Source organism: Oculina patagonica, chromosome 13 (genome assembly GCF_052425735.1).
Source record: "Oculina patagonica isolate OP01 chromosome 13, crgOcupat, whole genome shotgun sequence".
Lineage (NCBI taxonomy): Eukaryota > Metazoa > Cnidaria > Anthozoa > Scleractinia > Oculinidae > Oculina > Oculina patagonica.
Genome location: NC_135770.1, coordinates 3,177,909 through 3,195,844, shown reverse-complemented (window position 1 = coordinate 3,195,844; position 17,936 = coordinate 3,177,909). Strand labels below are relative to the sequence as shown.

At 40.9% G+C, this 17,936-nt stretch overlaps 1 protein-coding gene across 2 annotated transcripts; it reads right to left on the bottom strand.

The window, feature by feature from the left end:
* Positions 1–13,205: 13,205 nt before the first annotated feature.
* Positions 13,206–17,726, bottom strand: LOC144635941 (uncharacterized). Of its 2 annotated transcripts, none has more exons than XM_078495067.1 (4): positions 17,614–17,726; positions 15,811–16,197; positions 14,967–15,117; positions 13,206–14,090 (listed from the first exon to the last, which is right to left on the bottom strand). In XM_078495067.1, the coding sequence occupies exons 2-4, from the start codon at positions 16,171–16,173 to the stop codon at positions 13,615–13,617; spliced, it is 990 nt and encodes a 329-aa protein (XP_078351193.1). In that variant the 5' UTR covers positions 16,174–16,197; positions 17,614–17,726; the 3' UTR covers positions 13,206–13,614. The 2 variants fall into 2 exon arrangements, with proteins under 2 accessions (XP_078351193.1, XP_078351194.1); XM_078495068.1 differs by lacking the exon at positions 17,614–17,726 and adding an exon at positions 17,034–17,083.
* Between the last annotated feature and the right edge of the window lie 210 nt (positions 17,727–17,936).

The window sequence follows — 17,936 nt, the reverse complement described above, 5'->3', positions numbered from 1 at the left end:
AAAGAAATAACGACAAAAAAAAGAGTATGCAAAAGCTGGATGGATTTTAGAGGTGGACTTGGAATACCCGAAAGAGCTGCATGAGGCTCAAAACAGCTATCCATTAGCACCAGAGAAAAAGAAAATAAACAAAGAAATGTTTTCGCCTTACCAAAACAAAACAATAAAAAATCTTGATTTGCACCCGCCAGACACCGAAAAGCTTGTTTTAACTCTTGAAGACAAAACCAATTACGTCGTGCATTACCGAAACTTGCAGTTTTATCTAAAACAGGGAATGAAACTCAAAAAAGTGCACAGGGTCTTAGAGTTTGAACAAGAGGCGTGGATGGAGCCGTACATCCGGATGAACACAGAATTCCGAAAAGAAGCGAAAAGCGACTTTGAAAAGAACTTTTACAAGCTGATGAATAACTCAGTTTTTGGAAAAACAATGGAAAACCTGAGAAACCGTGTAGACATAAGAATAGTGCGCAGCGACGAAACAAAGAAAATAAGAAAATTAGTTGCAAGCCCATTGTATTCAAGACATGTAATGTTTTCAAACGATCTGGTTGGAATAGACATGCGAAAAAGTAAGCTTTTTCTTAATAAACCGGTCTACACAGGCATGACCATCCTTGATGTAAGCAAGTTATGTATGTACGATTTTTATTACAACCACCTGAAAAAAGAGTACGGGGAGCGTTGCGAGCTTTTGTATACAGACACAGACAGCCTTTTGCTTGAGATAGAAACAGAAGACGTTTACGCGGACATGGCAGAAAACATTGACAAGTACGACACAAGCGACTACCCGAAAGATCATTCGCTGTTTTCAACAAAAAACAAAAAAGTTTTGGGAAAAATGAAAGACGAATGCGCAGGAAAACAAATTTCAGAGTGCGTTTGTTTGAGGCCAAAAATGTATTCAATAATGACAGAAGGTGAAAGCAAAAATGAAATTGAAAAAATAAAGAAAGGCTTCCCTGAGGTGGAAATAAAAGAGTGCGCGTGCGCAGGGGCCGGGAAAAGAATGCAGGCAATAATGGCAAACGATGAAGAATTGGTCAAAAAAATAATAAAGAAACATCCGAAAGCAAGTGTGCTAAAATGTTGCAAAATGCTAAAAGTGGACGAAATAAATATAAAAAAGGCAAAGGGGGTAAAAGAGTGTGTGACAAAGAAAAAGATAAATCACGAAAATTTCAAAGAAACACTTTTCCAAACCAAGGAAAGCTTTCACGAAATGCACATGCTAAGAAGCTTTAAGCATGAGTTGTGTTCGATAGTGGTGAACAAAAAATCGCTATCCTCCTTTGACTCAAAGCGATGGATAGCGGATGATGGGATACATACAAATGCTTACGGGTATAAGTTTTGCGAAACAAAGCCTACATAAACATAACGTTTAGAGCTTTTCTGAGCCCAAGGGGCTCAAGCACTAAGTGCTTGGTGGTAACTGTGTATTTGGAGGAATAACAAGCAATTCTTCACGCACGAAGCCGCGCTTTGGACCATCGTGCAAGTAATAAAGAACTGGCTGATTAGGTTTAGTAACAGACCTTTCAATGCTGTAGACTTTTAATGACCAAATCGGATCTGTAGCCCTTTTTACGCCGCCTTCCAGCTCGCCAGGTTGGTAGAGAAAGCGCACATTAACGAGAGAGGGGAGTTTTTTTTCTTTCTTGCCAACAGGTCTTGTATATTTTGAGGACGGTTTTGACGAAACAGCCTTTTCTTTAATTGCAGCAGCAGGTTTTTTTCCAGTAAGACTGGTAACTTCGTTGTTCAGAGCGGTAACAACTTCGGGAAGCCTTTTTTACCCACGCTGTCGACCGCTGGCCAGATGGCAGGTTCATCTCGACACCGTACTGATAACCAAACAGGCGCCCTGCCAGTGTTTGATTAAAACGTTCAACAATAGCTTGATCTCTGTGAATGTTAACACGCCCGCGTCTAATATAGGTTTTGTGATTTTCCATTTCTTTAGTAACAGATCCCATGAATTCGCGACCAGGGTCAACTTGCAGCATCTGTGGCCATTTTAGTGCACTTCGCCTGTAAATTGTCTGAAAACCTTTTGCAACCTCAGTTGAATCTTTGGAGGTCAAAGGCTCGGCCTCTTTGAAACGGCTGGCAACGTCAACAACAGTCAGCGCGTATTTGTAAACTTTTCGCCCTCGCGGCAGTTTGTCGTGTGGCAGAAAAAGAAGGTCCGCCTGGTGGACCGCGTTTGGAGAAGAAACATCGAATTTTGGGCGAGGAACGTATCGTGGTGCCGGAAGGTAGATCTGCCAAAGGGCCTGCTTAACTAGCCACTTTTTTGCGGCATCTTCGGAAACCTTGGCCGCCTCGGCTAATTTTTTTATCGCAGCAATTCCCTTCCAATAGCCCTGGGGGCTATAGTAGACTTTCGAGATTTTCTTCGAAAAGTTTTGCTCCGCAAAAATCTTTGCATCCATGCGTATACAAGAAAAAAAGAAACGTTTAAAGAAACCGAAAGGCAGCGTACCCAAGAGCAAGAGCGCCTGCGCCAACGAACATAAGTTCACCTTGTTTCTGCTGCTCGCTTGGCTGATAGAAATCAGAGAACTTGGGTTCTTTCGGAGGAATCATTTGTTTGTCAGGATGTGCCTGGTTGTAGAGTTTGAAAGCGTAGTCTGTGTTCGTAAAGTTTTGTTTCGCTTGCTGTTTGATCTCATTGTTGGTTTCGATCCAGTCGAGAAGCTTCGTGCGGTCGCGAGAGTACTTCGCGTAAGCTGCCTGGTAAGCCTCGAGAGCTTTGTCGTGTCTTTCTTTTTCTTTCAAAGCGGCGTCATCTCCGCCACCCAAAGCTCGAGCAAGATAGTTGCCGCCAATGAAAGCAGCAGCGTTCAAGATAGCTCCGCCAGCCATAATCGCTACGCTTGCCATTGTGTGTTTTTGTTCTTATATTATGATATTTTTTTTTAATTGGTGGGGAGAATTTTCTGGTCCTCGAGATACTGTTTAAGTGCAACGCTGCCAGCCATGACGGCTGTGAACTTTACATAGTTCATAAAACTGCTGCTTGGGTCGGATGTGAAGTTTTCTTTTACAACTTTTTTGGCAGCCCAGCCGATTCCGGCGGCGAGACCTGTAATGGTGGCGGCATCCATGAGCGTTTTCACGAGCTTGTTGTCGGACATGGCGGTTCAGTATAAAATAATAAAAAATATTCAATTGAAAAATTTTTTTGTTTATTCTTCACCGTTTTGCGAAGCAAAGTTTGCAACTTCTTCACCAGATTCAACTTCTTTTGTTTTTTTTATACCTCTTTTAAAAATTGTATCCTCATCCTTTTGCACCCGAATAGCGGTTTTAACGCAAGTTTTGGAAAATTCAAACCAAAGTAATGCAATACCAGCCATAGCTGCACCTTTAACAAGGTTGTCAAGAATAAAACCAAGGGACATTGTCGGTATAATAAATGAAAAATAAATGTTCAAAAGAAATTTTTTAATCCATCGGACGGATTCCTCTTTGTTTGCGAGGTCTAATGGCATTTTGGATTGTCGAAGGCGTGTCTGAAGAACGCGTTGCAACCCTTCCAATACTTTCTGCTGTAACGCGCAAAGCGCGGGATTCCTCTGGGACCCCTGGTGTGTCATCAGTTATAAGAGTTGGCGGAGCTTTAAATGTTGGACTTCTTTTTTCGTTTATAAAGCCTTTTATGTCTTCGCGTTTCACATAAGTTGTAACGATTGCACCGCCGATACCAAGCAAAGATATCCATTGATTTGTGGTGAGACCGCTTGATTGCGGCTGAGCCTCGGGCGGAGCTGGTTCCGTTACGTCCGGTGGTGTTGCATTTCGGGACCCTTGTGGTCCCCGTCCTCCGGACAGCTTTGCAGCAGCAGATTTCTTTTCCTTTTCTTTTGCAATTATTGCAGCAGCCTCGACAGCAGCTTTTTTCTGTGCTTCACGAGCCTGTTTTGTTTTTTCAGCTGCAAGCTTGCCAGCAGCAACTCGCTTTGGATTTTTGGCAGGCTTTGTTGCTGGAGTTGTTGAAGTAACTTGTTTCTGTTCTTCTTGAGCGATCGGAGTTGGTTCGAGCTCGGCCATTTATAATAAAAAAAAATAATATTTAAATAGAAAATTGCTCAGCAAGATTTTTTGCTAAGCAATTGCTAAGCATTGTTCAGTAATTACTTAGCATTTTCTTAGCATTGCTCAGAAAAATCTTCAGTAGTGTTTGTGTCCGCATCTTTGGAAGCACCTTTGGTTTCGCACAGCGAAGTGTGCGACTTTGTAGCTTCGTTTAAATCAATGTGCTTTGTTGTGATGAGCGCAGCATTTGCAACGGCAAGAAAGCGGCCGCATTTCAAAGCCAGACCGCCTGCCAAAGTGGACAGCTCTTTGCTGATGATGTAGTCGTTTTTGAGTTCCTTCTGATAATCATTGACGTCCTTGATATTTACGGCCATACCAACGACTTTAGTAACAAGAAAAATAAAGCTGTCAATCAAGCTGTCGGTTGTTTTGGATCCAACGTATGCCTCATATCTCTTTAAGTACTTTTCAACTTCTTTATCTGTCAAGCGCTTCACCTGCTCGTGTGTCAGTTGCACACCGATTGCTTCTTTGGCTTTTCCTGTTGAAACAAGGATTGCAAGCTGTTCACGCAAAGCAGGAATGTCAGGGCCTTGAATGAGTGCCATAGCGCTTTCTGTACTTTCTGGTTCAGCTCCTAGCAGTTCCATTACGGAAGCTAATTCTTGTTCACTTGCAGCGCCCTTGACGCTCTCGGGAGGAGAAGTTGCGAACGGGTCAGCCATTTATTACTCTAAAAAATATGTTCAATAAGAAAATTTTGTGCCGTAAGGGTGGCGATGAGAAATGACAAGATGCGAAAACTTATTTTTTTTTAGCTTTAAAATGATTTCTTTGTAATCCTCATTGGCAAGTTCGCCAGCGTAATCCTCAAAGATTGCCTTCGTGGTCTTGGCAGAGGGGGTGTAAAAGAAAACGATTGCCGCAACATTTTCGCGGAATGAGGATGTTATGCTTGTCAATTTTTGAGTTAACACCCATATGCTCAAGCCTGCGTGGCGAGCAGAGAAAGCAAGATTCACCAACTCCCCTGTTCTTCCTTTTACATCTTTCGAAGCAGCACAGTCGTCGAGGATGATAAGCGTGTTCGTACCCTCAAAAAGAAATCTTGAAAGCCTTAACCAAGATTCCACCTCGTGCTGCTCGCAAATGAAAACAAAAAATCGAATATCTTCCTCAGCAAAGCGATAATAAGTCTTGTTGTGCTCGAAAGTCGGGCAGATGAGCACGATGTAGTCAAACTTGCCTCGGAAAGGGCCACAAAGCTGATTGACCACGTATCTTGTTTTTCCTGAGTTCGTTGGTCCCACAATGAGGGCGTTGAAGGGTATATTGGCAGGATCCATCTTCGTTCGTATATGTACCTAAGGTACACTTTTTCAAAGAAAAAATTATAAAAGCACAGATTCTAACTGCCTGCCAAGTATATTCATTTGGGCGTCGCTGATTACGTAAATGTGGCAGTTCAAATTACCTGAGCCGCTTGCTTTCCTCTCTAGCTCAAGCTGGACACCGTCCTTTGTGTTCACAAGGCGCGTGCCGCTTCCGTGCATCGAGTGGTCAGCCATGGAACGCAGATCAATAAGAAGGCCAAACTTGTCTTCTGTGTAAAACTTTTGCAGAGTCATGTGCTGCGTTTTATTTTTTTCTTTCATGTAGAATCTTTTAACTTCTCCCCAAATGTCCATTCCTTCGATGCCGTTGTTGTACAGCATGTTTGGCGAGCCGTTGACAGTGATGCTTACTTTTGTAAGGTCCGGGTTAATGTACTTTTCCGAGCTCCTTGCACCTTTGTTATATTGCTCAATAAATAGGAGCAAGATACCTTTCATGGACCTCCTCTGCGGGTTGACCCTTAGATTCAGACGTGTGTCGGAGCCTTTTGCAAAAGTCACCACTTTAACACGCTGGATGTGGTCGTAAGCGAACTCTTTGCCGCCCGAATAAGCGCTGAACGCTTCATCTGCAATTTCCTTGCTTCTTATCATCTCGTACTCCAGCTGGATGTTTGTCAACTTGTATTTCAGTTTTGTTGTATCTGAGCCTCTGACCACATGTTCGGCTGCCGCGAGCTTCAGTTCGAACACAAGATCGTTGTATAGTGCCTGAGGATAAAATGCCCCATGGTCAGTTAAAATCTGGTGATCCAGACGGATGCGGTATTTATTACCATATAGCTCATTCAGCTTTTTTTCTGCTTCGACTCCTGAAGTTTTCTTATCGCCAGCATTTGAGCGAATTTTGTTAAGGTCCTCGCTCTGAATGCCCTCTGGCACCCTGTCGTCGCGCTCCTCCTGCGAAAGGAAAAAATCCTCAAATATTTTGTAGATGCCATAGCCAACCGTGTCCTGCACGACGGTGCCTTCGTACTTTACAACAAAATCGTCGACCAGAGCTCGGCTGACGTTGTCAACCAGAAAGTTGTTGGCATGGCCTCCGCTCAAGTCGATGTTGAAGCGCAGCGCCAGCGAGCCAGGCACAATGACCTCGTTTTCGTTCAGCTTGGGCACTGAAACATACAACGTTTCCTCTGGATTGGCTTCTGTGCGGTCAAAAGTGATTCGTTTTACCGCGCGCTCGGCTTTCAGTGCGCCGAGTATTTTCTCTGTGCGTCCCGGTTGAAGGTTTTCTTGAACAGCAGCCATCTCTCGATTGGTTTTATTGTTAAATTGAAAAGTTTAATTTGAAAATATATATAAATTACGTGATGGCGGAAGGTGGTGGTGAGTTTGGATACGAGGACCATGATTTGGACCGAGATCTTGACCACAACAGTGATAACGATGATGAAGAGGAACAAGAGGTCGACACAACCCGACCATTTCAGCCCGGGGAGGCATCCACACCCTACCATGGGGGTGAACAACATGAAATGCAAACGATGCAGCACGAACAGAGCGGGCTGCCAGACACATCCTACGAAGAAACACCTTTTTTGGGAAGCTTTATTCATCAAGATGACAAACCGGCAATGATTGACAGAGCTAAAGATTTTATCAAAAGAAAATTCCCCAAAGTGAACTTCGCAAAATTAGACCCAATAGGTTTTAGCAAAAAGAGTGGCAATGAAACTACAATTGTATCCTTTGGATCAAAAGGTGGCGAGACCGAAATTTTCAAAAAAGACGGAACTGGCCTTCTCAAAAAATTCACAAACAAGTTTAAAGCCCCCCTTGGGCCAGAAGCGGAATCTCTGATTGCTCAAGACAATGAAGAAATAAGAGAAAGGAGACAAATATTAAGAGAAGCTGAAAGTCAACTACAACAGGCAGAAACAATTGCCATGCAGAAAGAAAAAGTCACCCAAGAAGTAGAAGATCTCAGAATAGGAATCGAGCGAACAGATGCCAAGATGGATCAACTTGGGTCAAATGTTGAAAATGAATCAGAATTACGCAGACTTAAGCAACTGAAAAAAAATCTTGAAAAGGATTTTGAAAACAAAAAAAAAGAAGTTGCTGCTCTTGAAAAACAAGCTAAGCAGATTGCAAAAGAACAAACACGAGTCGGCCAACTAAGGGCAGGCCTCGCTGACATAGAGAGCAGAAGAAACACTTTGCAAGAAAGGCTCAACGACACAAGAGCGTTGGATGATCTAAAAGAGAAAGAAGCCGAGCTGAAGCAACAAAACGAGGAAGATCAAGCTGTTATAGAGGATGAGAATGCATCCCCCACTGACAAACAAGCTGCGGAAGAAAGAGTTGCAGAAAGAACCGAGGAGCTCGGGCGTTTGCAAACGCAGATTGCAGAAAGAGAAAGGGCGCTTCCACTTCGTGAGAGGATCAAAGAGATCTTCAAAAAATATGGCGTGACAGTAACAGCAATACTTCTTGCTGCTGGTGTCACGATTGGTTCTGTTATTGGAGCCATTACAAACGCGTTGAAGGCAACCGGCAAAGCGTTGGGGAAAGGCCTAAGTGATATTGGCTCAAAGGTAGCATCAGCTCTGCCTGGTCTCATTGGCTCGATTGCGAAATTTCTTTTCAAAACCGCTGGTCAAGTAATTGGATTTCTTGCAGAGCACACCTGGCTGCTTATCCTTGCTGTGGTTGCTTTTCTTGTTGAAAAATACATCAAAAAGAGACGTTAACGCATAAGGGTGTAGAGCAAAGCTGCTGCTCCAACCGCGCCAACAGCGACAGTTGCTTTGTTTATTTCGTGTGAATCATTGGCTACGGCCTTCGTAGGTTTAGCGCTTTGCGCGTTGCTAGCTTGTGTTTCAGCAGCGCTTGCTGCAGGTGCCTGATTTTTTTTTGCTGTGGCGCTCTTGTGTATAGGATTTGAAGGGTGGCTGTTTGGTGGGTTGATTTTTGATTTTCCTCCCGCCATCAGTTTAAGAGCTGCTTTTTTTGTAGCTTTATTAACCTCATCATTCACTCCTAATTTCATCCCAACAACAGCCTGCTTAAGCTGGTTATTGTAACCAACAACGCTTTCTGTGTTTATCACCATACGAGCGGGCATCAGCCAGGCACCTGGGCAGACTGCAAGGTTAAGCCGAACCTTAGCTTCGTCGATGGCTAGTTGGTATCTTTGGACCGACTTTGCCAGATCAGGTTGCCTTATAGCGTCTTCAACCAACACGAGGAACTCACTTTGCGCTTCCTTTGCACGGCCGCCTGTTCCAAGTATGCTACTTCGAACGTTCACCTGCGAACCGAGAATACAGTAGACAAAAGCCTCTATCGACTGGTTTACTCTCGACAAACCTGCCTGAGTAAGCCCTTCAGTGCCGTTAGGACAAAACCAGTCTGCCTGTGCATATGCAGCGTCGTCTGGCTCGATGTATTGAATCAAGTTACCTTTGCTTGCAGTTCCACCTTCATCCGAAAATTTATCGTAATCGGGGTATTTTGCTTCAGTTTTGTTTGGTCCAATGTTAGTAATCCAGATATAAACGTTACCAAGTCCGTGGTTTGCGCCTGTTGTGAAACGGAAATCGCTTGACGGGTCGACACCGAACTCAGCGCATATTCTTTTGTAAGAAGCCACGTCGTACTTGTTGTCAAACTGGCTAAAAGTGGGGTCGCCTGGCAAGGCGCTTACGCTCTGAATTCCCCCCATCTGAAACAATATTCGCCTTATCGTGAAATAAACGTGAAAAAGATAAAAATTACGCACAATCGGTGGCAAGCTAAGAGCTGAGTGCTCTTCATCGAAAATATCTCGACTTATACCGCAGCCTGTTGTCGCGCACCATACCGCAAAGTTAAGTTGCTGTGGCCAATAGGCCATATTTTGGCTAGCAAGCCACCTTTTTGACTCTTTTCCTGATGTATGCTTCAGTTTTGTTTTTTGAAAAATCTCTCTTAATTTCGTTGTGAAATATTGGTCTGGTGTGACGTAGATGTTTATTTGGCTGTTCAATATTTTTTTCAAACTCGGTGCGGCTTCGTGAAATCCAACCGCGGGAATTGGCAAAGATGAGCCTTTTGCGCCGCTTGGTGACAGCTGTTGTGGAAAACCGCCTGAAATTTGATTCACCCCCAGTGCTTTTTTCATCTCTGGGCTCCAATATTTGCTGTCAGAGCCAAAAACATTTATCAAATGGCCTTGCCCTGCCTTGTAATAAATGTCTGCCGTTGCTGTGTGGTTGTACGCGAACTCAACCTGTGCAACAAATTTTGTTCGGTCAGCGTTTGGATATTTTGCAAGAAAAGGTTTCCATGCATTGTCTTTTGCCGCTTCAGAAATTTTAGTTGCTTCTGGGGTTTTCATCCACTTCATAAAATCTCTTGTTTTCGCATCCATGGTCCTCTTTTATATTAAACATTTTTTTTTTATTATTTAATATAAAAATGGTTGTGCTGACTGTCACCACAAAAGGAAATCCGAACACTGTTTATTTTGACCAGCCTATTCCAAAACCGAGCTATATCCGGCTTTTAAGTTGTTCTCTTTACAACAGCTGGAATAGTTTGGAAAAGGATGGAATAGTTTTTTATAAACAAGTGAACAAGGAAGAGAAGGCGCGTTATATACGGCAAGGAAACTTCTCACTCGATGACATTGGGAGTATTTTTGAAAAAGGATTTCCAGAGAAAAACATGTTTTCTGTAACAAAAGGCATTGCAGGCCGTTCATTGATAATAAAAGCAAAAGAGCCCAATTTAAAAACTTTTGGACTGAATGAAAGTCTTATTAAGTTCTTTAATTTGCCTGGGTTTGAGAATTACGCAAGTATTGAAAAGGAATTTTTTGAAACAATTGAGGTAAATAATGTTTCAAATCCTAAAAATTACTTCATCAACTGTGACCTTATCGACAAGCAACAAAGCTTGCTAAATGGTAAGCCATCAAGCCTTTTAGCGTTTTTTGACATACGTGGAAAACCGTATGAAAAAGTTTATTACCAAAATACACATTTTAACGTCTTGCGCGACGTTTCTGCTGAAGAAAATGTATCATCTCTGACTCTTTCGATTAGAGATGAGAATGGAAAGCCATTCGATTTTAACGGCACAAATCTTACATATGAGTTGGAATTGAATTAAATTAAATACAAAAATAACTTTTATGTATACGAGACCATGTCATCTGCTAATGTTCTCCCGAGTGCCCCTGCTTATGGTGATCGCGAAGAAACACAACTTTATCCAAGCCTCCCAACAAATGCCGAGAATTTTCGGCTGACTGAAATAAGTAAAATTGAAAAAGAAATATCCGCTGAAGCTGAGCATTACAGGCTTGTGTTAAAAAAATATAAAAAAGTCCGGAAAGTTATTCACTATTCCGTGGTCTGTCTTGGCGCCGTGACGGCAGCTCTGTCTTCTGGAGCTGTTGCGACTTCACTTACTGGTGTTGGAATTGTTATCGGCGTGCCTGTTGCAGCAGTAGCAGGTATATCTGGCGCAGCTTCCACTGGCCTGTCAGTTATCAACAAAAAGCTTGAACGTAAAGTTAATAAGCACTCAAGAATCCTCGCTCTGGCTGTTGCAAAACATGACTCGATAAACAGCTCTGTCTCACAAGCTCTGAATGATAATCTTGTTTCTGACAAAGAGTTTCAACTGATCACACGAGAAATGCAAAATTATCGCCAACTTAAAGATACTTTACGCTCAAACTTTGCAAAAAAACAAACAAATTCACTCCAGCCAGACATCGGAAAAATTCGGGAAGAAATCAAGAGAGAAGAACGCAAAAGATTGGAAAAAAAACTTCTCGAAAGTGCCACCGACATTTCGAAATAAAATTTCAGTCTAATAAAACATTTTTTCATTTTATAAAAGAATGATTGTCTGCGCTCATCTTGTCGTTTACTTTGTGTTTGAATATTTCACGCCCGAGTGTCAAAAAAATATTCGATACATAACCCGCGATGTTGTTAATTGCCTGAACGAGGCAAAATAAAAGGTTACAGCGCACTTAAAGTGACTTTCAGCCGAGTCGAAAGGATTAAATCTGAGTGTGCAAAAAATACAATTAAGTTGAAGCGAACAGCGAGAAATTGCGTGACCCACAGCGGCATGCAAATTTTTTTGTGTGTTTGCGTGCGTGGGTGTACAAAGTCGGGGTATTACCCGAATGATATTTTTAGACGGTGTAATATCATGACTCATCGCCAATGACAAACACCGGCTGTGGTGTTTGTCAAATTCCCTCTCTACGACTGTTTTAATCAGGAGTCTTTTCTTTCAATTTCTGATCTTTTGCAAGTTGATTATCGAATTTTTTGCTTTAGCCGTTTAAAGCTTGATTAACACATCGGCTTGTTTACAATCATGTCGCTTTAGAATATTCTGGACTTCCGGTACGTCACACACACATGCCAAACATGCCGATTCGCCATTGATTTTCAGCGTTTTTAAAAAAATTTTTTTTTTCGTGAAAAAAAAAATCACAAGCGAACAGGAATGTGTGGTGCGATTTGGAATGTCCTTTCTATTGTGCGATTTGGAATGTGCTGTATAAGCAAAAATAATTTTACACAGGATTTTTTTTTCAATTGTCTGGTTGTTAAAACAGTTCAATTTAATATGATCTATCTTATAAAATATTATTTTTTTGGCTTTTAGGTTCCAAAATTTGGTTATGGTGTTTGCTTAAAAAATACATCCCTGACGCCATTTCTATTTATCGGTTTATATTCTAAAAATGCACCCATGACGGCATTTCTATAACTGAGCTCTGTCCTCTAAAAACTCCTAAAAAAAAAACAATTAGATTACGTCAAGGGGGGTTTTCCGTTTCTTGACAGCAATACACCCACGCAATCAAAGTCATTGTTGTGACTTTCTGTGTTGCTGCAATAATTTATGCACTCACCGGAGCGTGCAAGTCTTGTTTAGCTTGTTAAAACGTTTGCGACAACACTGCTGTCTAATTTTTTTAATTTTTCAATCACCTCGTCTGTTAAAAGGATTGTTATTTGTTTTTCATTTTCTTTAGTTTTTTTGTAGGTTGTAAACGCTTTTCCACGAGATCTTTTCAAGTTTTTCTTTACACTCAAGTTAATTTCTCCAGTTCTCCCTCTTCCCATCTTCGTTTACTCAATAAGAGCATTTGTTCAATAGGAATTATTTCTGGCACAGCAATTAAAGGTTTGTTGTAATTTAATACAATGGCGCCATACAACGATTGGTACACTGTCGGGTCCGGCGAAACTGCTTCAGGAAGTTAGGAATGTGAAAGCCACTCACATTTTCCTCCTTTCACACAAAAGGGCTGGCCTTGCGGGCCCCACACACATGAGAGTTTTGGCATTGCGACCCCCACACACATGAGAGTTACCGGTTGTGGACACAACTTGCAAAAAATAGCGAGGCGAGACTGGCGAGCCAGCGAGCCAGGCGAGCCCGAGCGGTTTTTTTGCAAGTTGTGCCACAACCGGTAACTCTCATGTGTGTGCATTTGGTGGGTTCCTTGTCTGTTTTTTTTTTTCGTTTGTTACAGTTTGCCTTTCAAGTCTTTCCTCCTAAAAAATTTAAATCGTTTATGACATGATACGATGTAGAAAAGGGCAACAAACACAAATCGCAACTGTTTCTTTTTTGTTTATTGTCCACTTTGTTCGTGAAATATTGAACACGCTAACAAATAATTCAATATAGGCCAAGTGGAGTGGCTGACTCAAGTGATACGTCGTTGCTTAGCCAGTAACATATTATTATCTTAACATCAATAAGCCACATATTTTTCTAAATACCATGTTAGATGCAACAGTCGAGGAATAATTAAGTAGCAGTTAATTAACAACTATCCACTGTTTTAAAATTTAAGGTGGCTCTGAACTCCATGTACAGGTTTTGTTTGGACTTAGTTGCACCTTGTCTTGCTAATCAAAATTGAATGATAATAAATAGGGGTCACCGAACTCGTTTTCGCGTTATTTGCAGTTAAAGCTAAAATAAAGGGTGCATTTTGAAGGTTATACTGTTGCTATGGTTACCAATTGTGTCGTAAAAAGCATTACAACGTGTTCCCCAATCATTGCGCATTTGTTTGACACCATGACTGTAGCATCCACTGATAAAGAGTGGTTATAATGACCCATCAAAACTTAAGCCTTCGAGAGTGTTTTAAACTGTAGCCAGCCACCTTAAGTAAGAGGTCTGTCTCTTACACATACAATCCATAAACATCCGTGCATGTTTGTCCGCCATTGTCTTCCTCCCAACAATCAAAAAGATCTTCTGTGTACCATATTTGGAATTCTTGACCAACACTCACGGCCAAAGGGGAAGAAAAATGATTGAACCCCAACTCCGAGGAGTCTGCGGAATAGCCATGGACACCGTACATGGTGTTGTTATGGCAGGAATCAGTAATATAAAACAAAGCGTTATCTGTTGGCAAAATCCTCTGTTGTTGGTCGTCTGTTATGAACACGCCCAGATCTGGATAGGGAGGTGGCACAGCCTTGCAGGCCCAGTTCGACTCCATCGTTGGATCGGTTGTCCGGCAATTTACATACCCGTAGAGGTAGACCAACTTAAAGGTGATCACGTGACCAGCTTGTGGAATTGTAAAAGCCCCATATGAATTGTCACGGGCGCCAAAACAAACGGGCGAAGTATTTATCTTTATCCAGTTAACTAAAAGAAAACGAAACATCCAAAGAAAGACGGCTTTTTGTGACTGTTTTATACCAACTTTTTAGTTGATAAATAGTAAATAATACTAAATTGCCTTTATGACATATAGTAACTGAAGCACATAATTAGTTGTTCAGAATTCTACACTGATCTAATAAGTTAAAGGTTGAAGCGGCTATAGATATTTGTAACATTAAGTGATTGGAAGTGCTGTACTTCACCACAAAGTTACCCTCCAACAATCTGACAACCCAACAATATCTGCTTGTTATGGAAAGGATGTTTAACAACTGTATAGCTGTATAAACATGAGATGTGTTACTTCCATCGCAGCAGCTTTTTTACTACTTGGAAATTATACATATTCCTATCTAGAAATAAAATTCCTAATTACCCATGCCTGCCTTTGCTGGCAAATGTTTTCCTTCCAATTTCAACTTTCCCTCTCCCCACCAACTGACACCGCCAATTCCTTAAGATTGTCGCGCGTTAAGTATTCTCCAGGATCTTTGGAATGGCGTACGGCCTTTCCAAATGAATATATAGTTTGGGGTTGAAAATTCCCTCTCCTAATTAATGGGTTTGGTGTGTATGACAAGAAGTGTTCATTATTTATCGTTAACTGAGTTGAGCTAGGCAGTGGTATGCTGTACAATGCTATGCTATGCTATGCTATGCTATGCTATGCTATAAGTACTGTGCTATGTTATGCTATGCTATGCTATGCTATAAGTACTGTGCTATGTTATGCCATAAGTACTATGCTATGCTATGCTATAAGTACTGTGCTATGTTATGCCATAAGTACTATGCTATACTATGCTATGCTATGCTATGCTCAATAGTGCTTTCTTTCAGCGTAACATTCCATCTCACCTGTTTCACACCGAAATCCTCTGAAACCGGGCGCACATGCGCACTGCAATCTCTTTCCTCTGACGTCACAGATCTCGCTACATGTTCCTCCATTCAAGCATGATTGTGATTGACAGCAGCCGTTGTGACATGTTGATGGTTGACTTCCTTTCTGTTTTTTTTTTTTTTTGAAGAAAAAATATTTCATATTATTAAAAACTAGCAATGCTATTTTGCAGTTCCTGCGTTTTGATTAGTTAACAGGCAATGGAATATGAGCTCATATACCATTGACCACAATTATGGTAGCTGATACGCGTCAACGAAAACAGCTGGAGAGCTCAAATATTGCAATTCTTAGGGTGTTTTTAATTAAACAATTATCCACTCGCGCTTGTTGGATATGAGATCTTCACAAAAATATCGCAACAAATACTCTTTTTCCTACACTAGCAACTCAAGCCATTCAAAATCACGTTCTTGTTATTGACATAAGAACTTCAAAGTTATTCCGGATATAATTTTAATTACTCAATCATTAAAATGATAAAGTATAAGTATAGACAACTATATTCGGGTCGTCTTTATAATACTTTGAGTGAACTTTAAAAGTCTTCGAACCAACATCGGAAAAACCTTCGGAATAATTTGGTTCAACTCCAAAAGTCTTCGGATCAACTTCGGAAAGAAAAGTAATAGGTACTCCTTGGGAGTACAATTTGAGTAAATTGCCCTGCTCTCGTATGAATTAGTTAATGAATTTTACCGATTCACACTTCCCAAGCTAGTTCCTCTGCAAAATGTGTAATACTTACAACTAAAGTAACTCCTGAAAGCATCTTTCCATGGCGGTGTGTATACTTACCACCACATTGTAATCAATGACCAAGTCATAATACTGACTTCCTTCTTTATTTTGTAAGGCATTTGGCTTCAGGTGTTTATTTTCTTCATTCAGCTCACAGTTGTCCTGGTTCACGGTTGTTAGGTAGTTAAACGAGATGCACTGACAGTCGGACCGGCATTTTCTAAAACACTCCACCGGCGTTGAAACTGTAAATGTTTTAAACACTTGGCCAAACAGCGAATGATCTTCAACCATGTTTCTTCCAGTAGTGAAGAAATATCCTCCAGGAAGATCGTTTTTGTGGCAAGATGATTGCGTACACGGCACACACAAGAGAACGAGCAAAATTGTCAAATCCCAACGCCAAAATAGTGAACCCATTTAGCAGTAAGCAAGAATGCTCAGCTAATAGAAATGTTTAGAAAATTCCAATGATTAAGCTTAACTTCAGGTTAAAAGTAGGTTGAGTTTAACAATGTAAACTGACGAATTTTGTTTTAAAGCAAGAAAAATGATTGAGCAAGAATTTATAACTAGGGAAGAGTATAGTTTTCTATCTAAATTGGCTAATTCTGAGTAGCATTTTGCCTCTGTATTATATCAAAACGAGTCTTCGTGCGAAACTATTCAAAAATGTAAAAAAGAGTTTTACCTGCACATTCATTTTTATGCAAATTCAAACTCAAATTAATTGCAGTTTTTGCAGCATATTGTTTGCCTCAGGAAAGTTGATTGATATTGATTAATTTAGTTGGATCACTCAAATTGATTAAAAGTTAGTAAATTACACTTTTTACGAACTGTTGCGAACGATTTCTGGCTAGGGAAGAACTACAAATCAATCATTATTTTAGAAAACCGGCTAAATGTGTCTGGAATCGCCCTCTTTAATTTTTTTACCAGAACTAGTCTCGTCGCCTGCAAAATGTGTTATTTCTTCAACGCAAATAGTTTATGTTTTAGGGGGCAAGCGTGGCCGAGTGGTTTAGGGCGCTGGTTTGTAATCCGGAGGTCCCCGGTTCAAGACCTGCCCTTGCCACTAGCTGGATTTGTTTCTCGGTTGTCCCGAGTTCAAATCCTCGACCACGCTTTGTATATAGCCAACTGCCTCCTGCCAGTTGGGATTTTTAACCTTGTTATGTTTATTTAAAAATATTTGTTTCCTCTGTTTCAGTGGCATGCCTGTAAACTAGCTATCTCGTTGAGATATGAAGCTAAGTGCATGACCACTATAAACATACTTTTTTTTATGTATAAATTCGAAACGTTTTGGAAATACAGTCCGCTCCGCCTTGCTGACATCTCGCTATTACGGACACCCCATTATTACAGACAGGAGTTGAAGTGCCGGCGAATAAGAATTACTGAAAATAACTACCGCTATTACGGACTTTCTCTATTGCGGACACCAAATTGTGGTCTCGAAGGTGTCCGTTATAGTGAGAGTTGACTGTATCCGGGTAAAATGTCGGCAAAAAGTCTGATTTTTGGTTGAAAACAATCTACTATTTACGGTAAATTAACTTAACTAATACTAATAAAATTTCTGTAGTGATATCACGAATCTGCACGGAGCCTGTGTATTGCAAAAAAGTATATTGAAATAACTTCTGTCCTGCAGTCCTACGGTGTCATTCAGCGATGCGCATCAGAAAAAAAATAAGATATTACAATATTGGAATAGTTTCTTTGGAAACAAACCAAACCTCATAATGAGCTATGAGTAAAGCGGTCGATCATCAAAAGCAATCACTTTCGTCGAATAAACACTTATAAAGAACTTCAGTTCTTATTGTAAAATGTAGAAAAGACTGTCGTTACCTTGTCTCTGCTCCAGTGATCTTGATAAACGGCTCTAAATAAATGACAGTAAATTCGCTGATATCCTCCCTAATTTCCAACGTCAAGTTTCACGGTTTACATAATCTATCAGTTATGACAGCAACCCAAAGGCCCGACTACGAACATTCAAATTGTTATTCAAATTTCTTAATTATATAAGTTCCTAAGCGCAGCTTGACTTCGGCATTATCAAACATCACCTGTAATTAAATGAAGGCAAGCAAACATTATTCCTGCCGTTGAAATTAGTATTCGATGTCGAATTTTTTAAGCCATCTTCTCTCATAGATGCCGCACTGCAA

Bases quoted from the DNA above. Each gene is read 5' to 3' on its own strand.
- LOC144635941 (XM_078495067.1), bottom strand. From the start codon at position 16,173: ATGGGTTCACTATTTTGGCGTTGGGATTTGACAATTTTGCTCGTTCTC. The intron at 15,118-15,810 runs GTAAGTATACAC...AAAAAAAAACAG, and splicing joins TCATTGATTACAATGTGGTG to AAAGGAAGTCAACCATCAAC. The intron at 14,091-14,966 runs GTGAGATGGAAT...GTTTTCTTTTAG, and splicing joins AGGATTTCGGTGTGAAACAG to TTAACTGGATAAAGATAAAT.